The sequence below is a fragment of the Pyrgilauda ruficollis genome, unplaced genomic scaffold, assembly GCF_017590135.1.
Source record: "Pyrgilauda ruficollis isolate IOZ18807 unplaced genomic scaffold, ASM1759013v1 scaffold189, whole genome shotgun sequence".
Lineage (NCBI taxonomy): Eukaryota > Metazoa > Chordata > Aves > Passeriformes > Passeridae > Pyrgilauda > Pyrgilauda ruficollis.
In genome coordinates this window covers 920,083-931,127 of record NW_024517984.1, presented here as the reverse complement: position 1 = coordinate 931,127, position 11,045 = coordinate 920,083, and the positions used below count along the sequence as shown (strand labels likewise).

General features: G+C 48.8%; 1 protein-coding gene and 1 non-coding gene across 2 annotated transcripts in view; one reads left to right on the top strand and one right to left on the bottom strand.

Annotated features, from left to right (window-relative positions):
- Positions 1-7,428: 7,428 nt before the first annotated feature.
- On the top strand, positions 7,429-7,500 carry TRNAQ-UUG. The gene has a single exon. It is a non-coding gene; the product is annotated as a tRNA-Gln (tRNA).
- Positions 7,501-9,920: 2,420 nt separating this feature from the next.
- GNGT2 (G protein subunit gamma transducin 2) overlaps positions 9,921-11,045 on the bottom strand; it is a 3,876-nt gene continuing 2,751 nt past the window's right edge. The window contains exon 4 of the mRNA XM_041465374.1: positions 9,921-10,997. Coding sequence (XP_041321308.1) covers positions 10,872-10,997 — 126 coding nt within the window. The 3' untranslated portion in view covers positions 9,921-10,871. The remainder of the gene's footprint in view (positions 10,998-11,045) is intronic.

Sequence of the window (11,045 nt, the reverse complement as noted above, 5' to 3'; positions counted from 1 at the left end):
GGCCAGGAGCGATGGGAGGAAAATTGGGATGAGTCTAAAAATCGGGAATTCGGGACAAACCCGGCCCCGACGCTTTTGCCGTCGATTTAACGGAGCCCAGCCCTTCCCAGCAGGAATTTTGGGGGAAAATCCTCCAAAAACCCTCCTGGAACAGCAGGAAAAGCAGACTTAGGGAAGGGAAGGCGGCAGAGGGAATTCCCTGGAATTCTGCCGATCCAGGGCAAAAAAAAAACAACCCCGGAATGACAAAAAACCACAAAAAAAGCTCCAAAAAAGCTACCTCAGGTGTGATTACCTCAGCTACGGAATATTCTGATTTTTTTTGGGTTGTTTTCACTTTATTTTGGGGTTTTTTTTTCGGGGGGCTTTTCGCTGATATTTTATATAAGAGGTGCTAACGGGGAAGATTTTATTTTTTTAATGAAAAAGAGAAAAAAAAAAGAGAATTTTTTTGGAAACTTTTTTATGGAAGAATCCGGGCGTTCCGGAGAGAACGCCGGGAATTCTGGACCTAGTGGAAAAGATGGCAGCAGCTTCCTTAGTTTTGATATTTTTATGGAATTTTTGTGCCCTTTCCCAGCTGAGGAATTTCAGCTCTCAGGCATCGTCGCTCTCCAAAAAAAAAAAAATCCGGGAAAATCCCAAATTTGGTTTTCCCAGTGGGAAAAACTTGAATTTTTAAAATTTTTTCCTTTTTTTTTTTTTGAAATTTTAATTTTTTATTTTTTTTCCCGGGGAAAACCCGAACCTGGCGCCGGCTGAAAGGATTTTCCCAATCGGATTCAGCCAAATCTGTGGATTTTTTTTGGGAATTTTTCCACTCCTGGGCAGCGTTTTCTATGCAAAGTGGGGTAAAAAAAAAAGGATTTTGTGCTGGTTTTATTTTCACACTCTCAGAAGCCATAAAGAGATTTTTTTTCTATATTTGATAGAAAATTCCTAAAGATCCCAGAATCCCAAGGCGATCCCGGAATTCCCGGAATTCCAGGGGTTGGTGTCGATCCATCTTCTCCACTATGGTGCTGTGAAATTTAAAATAAAAAATGTAAAAAACCAAAAAAAAAAAAAAAAAAAAAAAAAAAAAGCCCCAAAAAAAATTTTTTTTAAAAAATTTTTTTTTTTTTTGCCTCCGTTTTACCGAGGGGGAAAAAAAAAATTAATTAAAGGAAGACATTAATTAAAGAAAATGAATGAACAAAGCTAATTAAAAAAAAATGATTTTAAAAAAGGGAAGATAATTTTTAAAAAGGAAAAAATAATTTTAAAAAAGGAAAAAAATAATCTAGGAAAAAAAGGAAAAAAAAGTAATTTTAAAAACTGAAAATTTATTTAAAAAAAGGAAAAAATAATTAAAAAAAAAGTTTAAAAAAAGCTTAAAAATATTAAAATTCATTTTTTAAAAAGGAGGAGGAGGGAGAGAAATTAATTAATGAATTCCTTCATTAAGCAGGAGCCAATTTTTATTCCCTACAAACGCACAGGGAGGAGGGAGAGGAGAATTCCTGACCTGAGGGATCGGCCTCTCCCTGCTCCAAAACCTCCACAGGGTGATTGTTCCTGGAGAAATCCCGGATTTTTCAGGACAAAATCCCTTTTTTTCCTTGATGAAATCCATTTTTAAGGTGAAATCCCGGATTTTTCAGGACAAAATCCCTTTTTTTCCTTGTTGAAATCCATTTTTAGGGTGAAATCCCAATTATTTTCCTTGGTGAAATCCCTTTATTTCCTTGATGAAATCCATTTTTAGGGTGAAATCTCTGATTTTTCAGGACAAAATCCCTTTTTTTTCCTTGTTGAAATCCATTTTTAGGGTGAAATCCCAATTATTTTCCTTGGTGAAATCCCTTTATTTCCTTGATGAAATCCATTTTTAGGGTGAAATCCCGATTTTCCTTGGTAAAATCTTTTGTTTTTTTCCTTTTGGTACAATCCCGTTTTTCCCATTGTTTCGGCCCTTCAGGAAAATCCAAATTTTGGCTGAAACATTCAACAAAAAATATTCCAAACCAATCCAATTTTGGTGCTCTTTCCCCCAGTCCCATCAGCCACGATTTCCCCATCCCAAATATTTGGGATTAGGGAATGTGGGATCCCCCTCTTGGCGGGGGGAGCGCTGAGTTTTTATTCCCAAAAAAATTTGGGGTGAAAGGAGCCGGATTTGGGCTCGGCAGCTCCCGTCCCTCGGGGGGCGTTTTCCCGCTTTTCCTTGGAATTTTTGTCAGGGAAAGACGGTTTGGAATACTTGAAACTCCCGTTCCCGGCAAATCCCAACCGCGGGGATCCCAAACTTCCCATCCCAGCGCTAAAAACCGGGAACAGCCATTCCCAAATCCCAACTCGGCGATCTCTGGGAGGATCTGACCCAAAATCCCAAAAATTCGGGGAATCTTTGGTGCTTTTCCTGCCCTTTTCCCATTCCCAGGCGCCATCGGAATTCCGAGGGGGAATTCCCGGAGGGAAATTTCATTTATAGCGAGAGATTTGTGGGAAGGAAGAGACCTCGGAGCATCTCTCGCTTTTCTCTGGAAAAAGCTGGAAAATTGGGAAAAGCAGGAAAATGGGAATGCACGGATCCGGACTGGAATGGAAAAACCAGGAAAAATTCCCCCAGAACAGCAGGAAAATGGGAATGAGACGGATCCGGACTGGAATGGAAAAACCAGGAAAAATTCCCTCAAAGCAGGAAAATGGGAATGAGACGGATCCAGACTGGAATGGAAAAACCAGGAAAAATTCCCTCAAAACAGGAAAATGGGAATGAGACGGATCCGGACTGGAATGGAAAAACCAGGAAAAATCCCCCCAGAACAGCAGGAAAATGGGAATGAGACGGATCCGGACTGGAATGGGAAAACCAGGAAAAATTCCCCCAGAACAGCAGGAAAATGGGAATGAGACGGATCCGGACTGGAATGGAAAAACCAGGAAAAATTCCCAGCTCCACAGGACTCCTCCATCCGCTCCCTTGGTGCCAAGAAATTCAGGGAAAAGCGGAATTTTGGAAAATTGTGGAGTTGGTTTTTCTCTTCTTTAGTTTGGATTTATTTCCTTGGCTCGTTCCCAATTCCTTTTTTTCCTGTCGCCGTTTGTTTTGTCCGGATGGGATCTCGGGATCCCGGGAGGGCACGGATGGAGCCAGCACCCCTGGGAGGTTTTCCCGGGATTTTGGCCAGGATTCGGTTCTGGATTCGCTCCGGGAATGGCGGTGCCGGAGCTTGGTCGGATTTTTCCACGCGGATCGACCTCGGAATGGTTTGGAAAAGCCAATCCGTGCTGGAATTCCCTTGGGAATTCCCTAACCCAGCTTTTCTCCGGGCTTTATTTGGATTTTTCCCACTTTTTTTGGCGGATGAGATTCCGGAACCATCCCGAGGTTCTTCCCTCCTGGATTTTTTCCTGTTTTTTTTTTTTTTTTTTTGGGAAGCGCTTCCAGCTGGGATCACACACCTGGAACTACCTCAGAGCCGCAGGGATCTTCCTGCTGGAGGCGGAATTTTGGGATCGCTCCGAGGAGGAGGAGGAGCCGTGGGGAAGGCTCTGGAACATCCCAGGAGGGCGGCAGGCCGGGAGAATTCCCAAAAATCCCTTGGAAAAGTCTCCAGTGCCTGCTCGATCCCGGCTCTTTATCCAGAGGCCGGAATTCCTGGGGTTTTTTTTTGTGGGAGAGGAATTCCCAGGAGCTCCAAAATCATGGAATGAGATGGGAGAAAAATCATGGGATGAGCTGGGCTGGGATGTTCCGCTGGATTTTGGGAATGCTCTGATGGACCCCGGCGGGTTTGGGAAGTTCTCCTGGATCGTGAGGATTTCGGGATGCTCCTGCAGAACACGTGGAGGATTTCTGGGATGGATTCCTGGATCCCAGGAGCGGGATGGATTCCTGGATCTTGGCTTTGGGACGGTTTTTGGGATCCCAGGAGCGGGATGGATTCCTGGATCCTGGCTTTGGGATGGCTTCGGATCCCAGGAGAGGGATGGATTCCGGGATCCCGGCTTTGGGATGGCTTCGGATCCCAGGATCGGGATGGATTCCTGGATCCTGGCTTTGGGATGGCTTCGGATCCCAGGATCGGGATGGATTCCTGGATCCCGGCTTTGGGATGGATTCCTGGATCCCAGGAGCGGGATGGATTCCTGGATCCCGGCTTTGGGATGGTTTTTGGGATCCTGGGAATGGGATGAATTTTTGGGATCCCAGCAGTGGGATGGTTTTGGATCCCTGGAGTGGGATGATTTTTGCGGGAGGGAATTTTCAGGGCGGGAAGAGCTGATCCCGAGCAGGAAACGCCTCCTCTGTCACGGCCGATCCCGGGAAATCCACGGGATCGACCGGAACCAGGGCGGGAACTCAACCTCAGGAATCCGCGATCGACCCCGAACTCCATCGGCTCCTGGGACGCGCTTCTGGCTTCACTCGGGATGGAGAATTCCTTGGAATTCCGGGAGGAAATCCAACCTTGACCTGTGCCAGAGGCGCCTCTCGGGGCGAATTAAATCCCGGGAAATCCACGGGATCAACCGGAACCAGGGCGGGAACTCATCCTCGGGAATCCACGACTGGATCCCTTCGGCTCCTCGGAGCATCCGGCTTCACTCAGATCCAGAATTCCATGGAATTCCAGGAGGAAATCCAGCCTTAACCCACGACCCTGCTGCTCCAGATTTGGGATCAGGGAAATCCCGGGAAATGGGAGGGGAGCGGGAGATGATTCCGAGAGTCTGGAACACGCAGTGCCCGCGGAGCCGGGAATGATCCTGGGAACGATCCTGGGAACGATCCTGGGAATGATCCCGGGAATTATCCAGGAATGATCCCGGGAATGACCTAGGAATGATCCTGGAATAATCCTGGGAATGATCCCTGAAATGATCCCAGGAACGATCCTGGAATGATCCACGAACAATCCCAGGAACGATTCCAGGAATGATCCTGGAATAATCCCGGGAACGATCCTGGAATGATCCCTGGAATAATCCAGGGACGATCCCAGGAACGATCCTGGAATAATCCCGGAATTATCCCAGGAACAATCCCGGAAATGATCCAGGAATGATCCTGGAATGATCCAGGAATAATCCCAGGAGCGATCCTGGAATGATCCAGGAATGATCCCAGGAATTATCCCAGGAAAGATCCTGGAATGATCCCTGGAATGATCCCAGGAATTATCACAGGAAAGATCCTGGAATGATCCCTGGAATAATCCAGGAATGATCCCAGGAATTATCCCAGGAACAATCCCGGAAATGATCCAGGAATGATCCTGGAATGATCCCTGGAATGATCCCAGGAGCGATCCTGGAATGATCCCGGGAATGATCCCTGGAATTATTCCAGGAACGATCCCGGAAATGATCCAGGAACGATCCCAGGAATGATCCTGGAATGATCCCGGGAATGATCCCTGGAATGATCCCAGGAATGATCCCTGGAATAATCTCTGGAATGATCCTGGAATGATCCCGGGAATGATCCAGGCACAATCCCAGGAACGACTCCAGGAATGATTCTGGAATGATCCCTGGAATAATCCCGGGAATGATCCAGGAATGATCCCTGGAATTATTCCAGGAATGATCCTGGGAACGATCCAGGAATTATCCTGGAACAATCCCAGGAACGATTCCAGGAATGATCCTGGAATAATCCTGGGAATGATCCAGGAATGATCCCAGGAATGATCCCAGGAACGATCCTGGAAGGATTCTGGAACAATCCCAGGAACGATCCCGGAATCCTCGTCCACGACCAATCCCGATTTTTTATCTACCTCTTAGCCGTAGGTGACTCTAGGTAGGGGCGACTCCCCGGGCGTAGTTTTAGGGAGAAAAGGAAAATTAAATTTAAAAAGTTAAAAAAAAAAAATTTAAAATTTAAAAATAAAAAAAAAGGAGAAAAAAATAAAAATTTACACTTTTTCCAAAGAAAACATTCTTTTAAAAAAAAATAGGATTAAAAGAAAATAGGATTAAAAAAATTAGGATTTATGGGATTGCTTTCCCTCGAGGAAAGTGATTTTTGAGTCCTTGGAAGCTCCAGACCTCACCAGCCCCAGATTTGGGCTGTGACTGATTTTATTTTTATTTTTATTTTTATTTTTATTTCTATTTTTATTTTTATTTTCATTTTCAATGCTTGATTTTCCCTTATTTTTTTGATTTTCCTTGGATTTTTCCTCCTTCCCTCTCACCCCTCTGGCCTCCCCACAGGGCTGGGGGAATCCACGTCGATAATTTGGTTTTTTTCCTATTTTTTCCAATGGTTTTGGGTTTTTTTTGGGGTGATGGCAGCAGGGGGGGAGGGGGGGTGGAGCTGAATTTTGGGAGCATCCAAAGGTGCTGCTTTTCCCAGGAAATTTCAGGCTCTTTAGGTACAAATTGTGATTTTTGGGATGTTGTTTTGCCTCTTTTTTGAGTTGTTTTCACCTGTTTTCCCCTTATTTTTTAAATTTTTTTTTTGGCCACAAATCGCTTTGTTTCCACTGTTTCGTTGTGAAAAAATAAAAGAGCAAAAACAGAGAAAGAAGCAAAAAAAAAAAAAAAAAAAATTAAAGTGTTTGTGTGGATTTGTGGGATTGGGGAGGGGAAAAAAAAGGGGAAATTGGGGAGTAAGGGGAAAATTAAGGGGAAATTTGGAATTAAAAGGGAGAAAATAGAGGGGAAATGGAGGGGAAATAGGAAAAGAAATGGGAAAAATGGGAAAATTAAAGGGGAAATGGGGAGGAAAAAATAAAGGGAAGAGGAAAAACTGAAAAATGGGAAATGGGAAGAAATAAGGGGGAAGCAGGAAAAGGGAATGGAGGATAAAATAGGAAAATAAATAAGAACTAGAGGAGAAAAATGGATAAAAAGAGGAAAATGGAGGGGAAATGGAGAAATTAAGGGGAAAAGAGAGAGCAGAGGAAAAATCAATGGGGAAAAGTTAAAGGAGAAAGAGAAAATTAAATAAATAATGGGAAATGGACAGGGGGAAGGGAAATAAAGGAAAATATATAAATAAAATTGGGAAATAGAATGGGAAAATGAGAAATAAATGGAGAACGCAGAAAGAAAGGGGGAATAGAGGAAAACCAGAAGAATAAATGGAGTGGAAAATAAATAAAGTGGGAAATAGAGGAAGAAAAGGGGAGAAATAAGGCAAAACCCCAGAGGAATAAAGGCAGGAAAAAGCAAAAAAAAAAAAAAAAAATCCAAAAATAAAAGTGAAAATCAGCGTGCCGGGCACGCAGCGCCAGTGGCGGAGCTGGGGGCTGGCCCGGCGGGTGGAAGGGCGCCGGTAGCGGGATTTGAGGAGGTTTTGAGGGCGGGAGTGCGGCGGAATTCCCGCAATTCCCGGAATTCCCGGTCCCGGAGCAGCCGGAGCCCCGGGACTATTTCCCGCGGGCGGAGGGATAGGGAGGCCGCGCGGCGCCTCCCGGTACACCCAGCGGTCCCATGGTGTAATGGTTAGCACTCTGGACTTTGAATCCAGCGATCCGAGTTCAAATCTCGGTGGGACCTCGCGTTTCTTTTTGCTTGCTGCCGCCGCCACCGCCCCGGGGCTGAGGAGGGGAGCGGAAAGGACCGGAGGAGGGTGAGAGGCGGCGGGGACCCCACCGGGAATACCGGGCCCGCACCGGCGCCCGCCGCGCTCCATTTTGTACGTGGGCGCCCGCACTTCACGGCGCAGGCGCGGGCGAAAGGCGGCTGATGGAAGCCGGAGGGCACTCTCCGTCTTCCACCGCTGATTGGCTGAGCAGGATGTCACTCTGGCAATCCCGTATGTCTATTGGCTGGCCTCGCGTTTCGCCCCGCCTTCCACCGGCCAGGCCCGGAGCCCTCCGGGGAGAATCGCCGTCTCCGTTTTCCATCGCTGATTGGCTGTTCGGTCTGTCACTCTCACAAGCTCTCATTTTTACTGGCTGAGAGCGCTCTTTGCACCGCCTCCTTCTTCCGCAATCTGTATTCCCCGGGGGGTTTCGCACTCTCCGTTCCCCATGGCTGATTGGCTACATCTTCTGTCACTCTGGCAATATCGCGTTTCTATTCGCTGTGACCTTCCTTTGTACCGCCTCCCACCTCCCCGATCCCCCGGGAGCGGGTTCGCGCCCTCCCTTCTCCAACGCTGATTGGCCGAGCGGATGTCACTCTGCCAATCCCGCGTTGCTATTGGCTGCGAGCGCACTTTGGCCCGCCTCCCCCTCAGCAGCCGGCCCGGAGCCCTCATGGCGGGTTCGAGCCCTCACGACGCAGCGCGGCCCCTCGGGCCCTGCCCTGAGGCGCCGTGGGGCCGGCATTGCCCCGAATCCCCTCAGAGGCGGCTTAGCCCGCTCTGACGCACGTTCCCAGCCGTTTAACGTCGATTAACGGGTCAATCCCCTCCGGCCGCGGCCCGGTTATCGCCCTGGATTAGGGGCAGCTCAGGCCCCAGAGGAGCCGATTGCCTCAAGGCCAAGAATATACGATTTTTAATTTATTTTTACCTAAATAGCCTGAAATGGTCTTGGAGCAGTGGCCAGGAGAAGAAGCAGCACCTTTGGGTGTGCCCCAAGTTAATTACGGAGCATCCCACATCCAGTTCCATCACCCCCCCAAAAAACCCCACAAACTCCATCAAATAAATAGAATTCTGCCCCAAAAAAAACCCCAACAGAACCATCAAAAACTCCACCGAAAAGCAAGATTCAGCCCCACTGTGCTCCCGTGTTTTAAAGGCGAAAACCAAAAAAGTATTGGAGCATTAAAAGGATAATGTCAGCCACGAGTCAGCTCTCGGGACCGAGGTCTGACGCTGTGGCAAACAAAATCCAATTAGAGCCAAAATAAAGCCACGAGTTCTACTTTTTGGAGAGTATTTCCTGCAAGAAACAGAGGCCGTGGCGGTGCTGGCGGGTTTATTGAGCGTCTGCGAGAAAGAACAAAACCAGCTGGATTTTGGGGTGTTTTGGGGTGTTTTGGGGTGTTTTGGAGCCAGGGAGTGCCGGGAGCGGGGTTCTGGCTGCAGGGGGACTCCCTGCTTGAGGAAAATCCACTTTTTCTGTCTTCTCCTCCCGTTTTTAGGGTGTCCCGAGCGCCTTTGCTCCGTGGAGAGGCCGAGCAGGGATCCCTGAGGCAGGAAATCCGCTCCAGGAGGGATCCAGAGGGATTTCCTTGGGATTTAACCGGGCTGGGAGAAGAGGAGGAGTGGGAGAGGGCTGGGGACAGCGCCGCGAGGGACTCAGGAATTCAAATTATTGCTGCTTCTCCTTTGGGGTCGATGGTCTTGGGGCAGTTTTGGGAGAGTTTTCCCCCGCGATTAAACGGAAAATAATCCTGGGAATGGGTTTTCAAAAAATAAAAAAAAAAAAGCAAAACGGCTCCAACCAGCAAACGCAGCCCACTGAATTCGGGAGCTGGCTGTGCCTCGCGGTTTTCTCTGTCAAGCAGGGGATTAAATTGATAAATTTATCCCAAAAAGCCAAAAGGGAGCAGCGGGAGCGCAGCCCTGCGTGCTCAGGGGTGGCTCCACGCTGATTTTCCAGGGCTTTTCCAGAGGGGGAAGCCAGAGCTGGCGGAGGTGCTGCTGGCTTCTCCCTCCTTGCCAGCCCGTCCCAGCTGGAATCCCCGGGGCAGAATCTGTGGGATTTTTGGGATAAAGGACAAAGCTGGGATCCCTGGGAGCAGCCGCAGCTCAGGCTGCTGAAAATGCAGAAATTTTGCTTTTTTTGCTCGTGGGAAACCAAAGCTCAGCTGCGGCGGGGGTGGTGCTTTTGGGTTTTTTGGGTTTTTTTTTGTTTTGTTTTGTTTTTGCTTTGTTCATGCTTTTTTTTTCCTTCTCCTCCTCCTCGTGCTGCCCTTTCACTGCGCTAGGGTTCGGCTCTGGGGAGCAGGAGCCTGCCGTCAGTCCTGGGGGGCACGGGGGTCAGCTGACGGTGCAGCCCCCCTTCTCCTTTGAGGTGATTTTGGGGTGTTTTGGGGTGTTTTGGAGCCAGGGAGTGCCGGGAGCGGGGTTCTGGCTGCAGGGGGACTCCCTGCTTGAGGAAAATCCACTTTTTCTGTCTTCTCCTCCCGTTTTTAGGGTGTCCCGAGCGCCTTTGCTCCGTGGAGAGGCCGAGCAGGGATCCCTGAGGCAGGAAAACCGCTCCAGGAGGGATCCAGAGGGATTTCCTTGGGATTTAACCGGGCTGGGAGAAGAGGAGGAGTGGGAGAGGGCTGGGGACAGCGCCGCGAGGGACTCAGGAATTCAAATTATTGCTGCTTCTCCTTTGGGGTCGATGGTCTTGGGGCAGTTTTGGGAGAGTTTTCCCCCGCGATTAAACGGAAAATAATCCTGGGAATGGGTTTTCAAAAAATAAAAAAAAAAAAGCAAAACGGCTCCAACCAGCAAACGCAGCCCACTGAATTCGGGAGCTGGCTGTGCCTCGCGGTTTTCTCTGTCAAGCAGGGGATTAAATTGATAAATTTATCCCAAAAAGCCAAAAGGGAGCAGCGGGAGCGCAGCCCTGCGTGCTCAGGGGTGGCTCCACGCTGATTTTCCAGGGCTTTTCCAGAGGGGGAAGCCAGAGCTGGCGGAGGTGCTGCTGGCTTCTCCCTCCTTGCCAGCCCGTCCCAGCTGGAATCCCCGGGGCAGAATCTGTGGGATTTTTGGGATAAAGGACAAAGCTGGGATCCCTGGGAGCAGCCACAGCTCGGGCTGCTGAAAATGCAGAAATTTTGCTTTTTTTGCTCGTGGGAAACCAAAGCTCAGCTGCGGCGGGGGTGGCGCTTTTGGGTTTTTTGGTTTTTTTTTTTTTTGTTTTTGCTTTGTTCATGCTTTTTTTTTCCTTCTCCTCCTCCTCGTGCTGCCCTTTCACTGCGCTAGGGTTCGGCTCTGGGGAGCAGGAGCCTGCCGGCAGTCCTGGGGGGCACGGGGGTCAGCTGACGGTGCAGCCCCCCTTCTCCTTGAAGGGGTTCTTGTCCTCGGGCACGCCCTTGAGCAGCGGGTCCTCGCCCGCCATGGACTCGATGTACTCCTTGATCTCCTTGCCCGTCTTGGAGACCTGCCCGGGGCGAGACGCGGACACTGCGGGGGGGTCTGCACCGGGGGG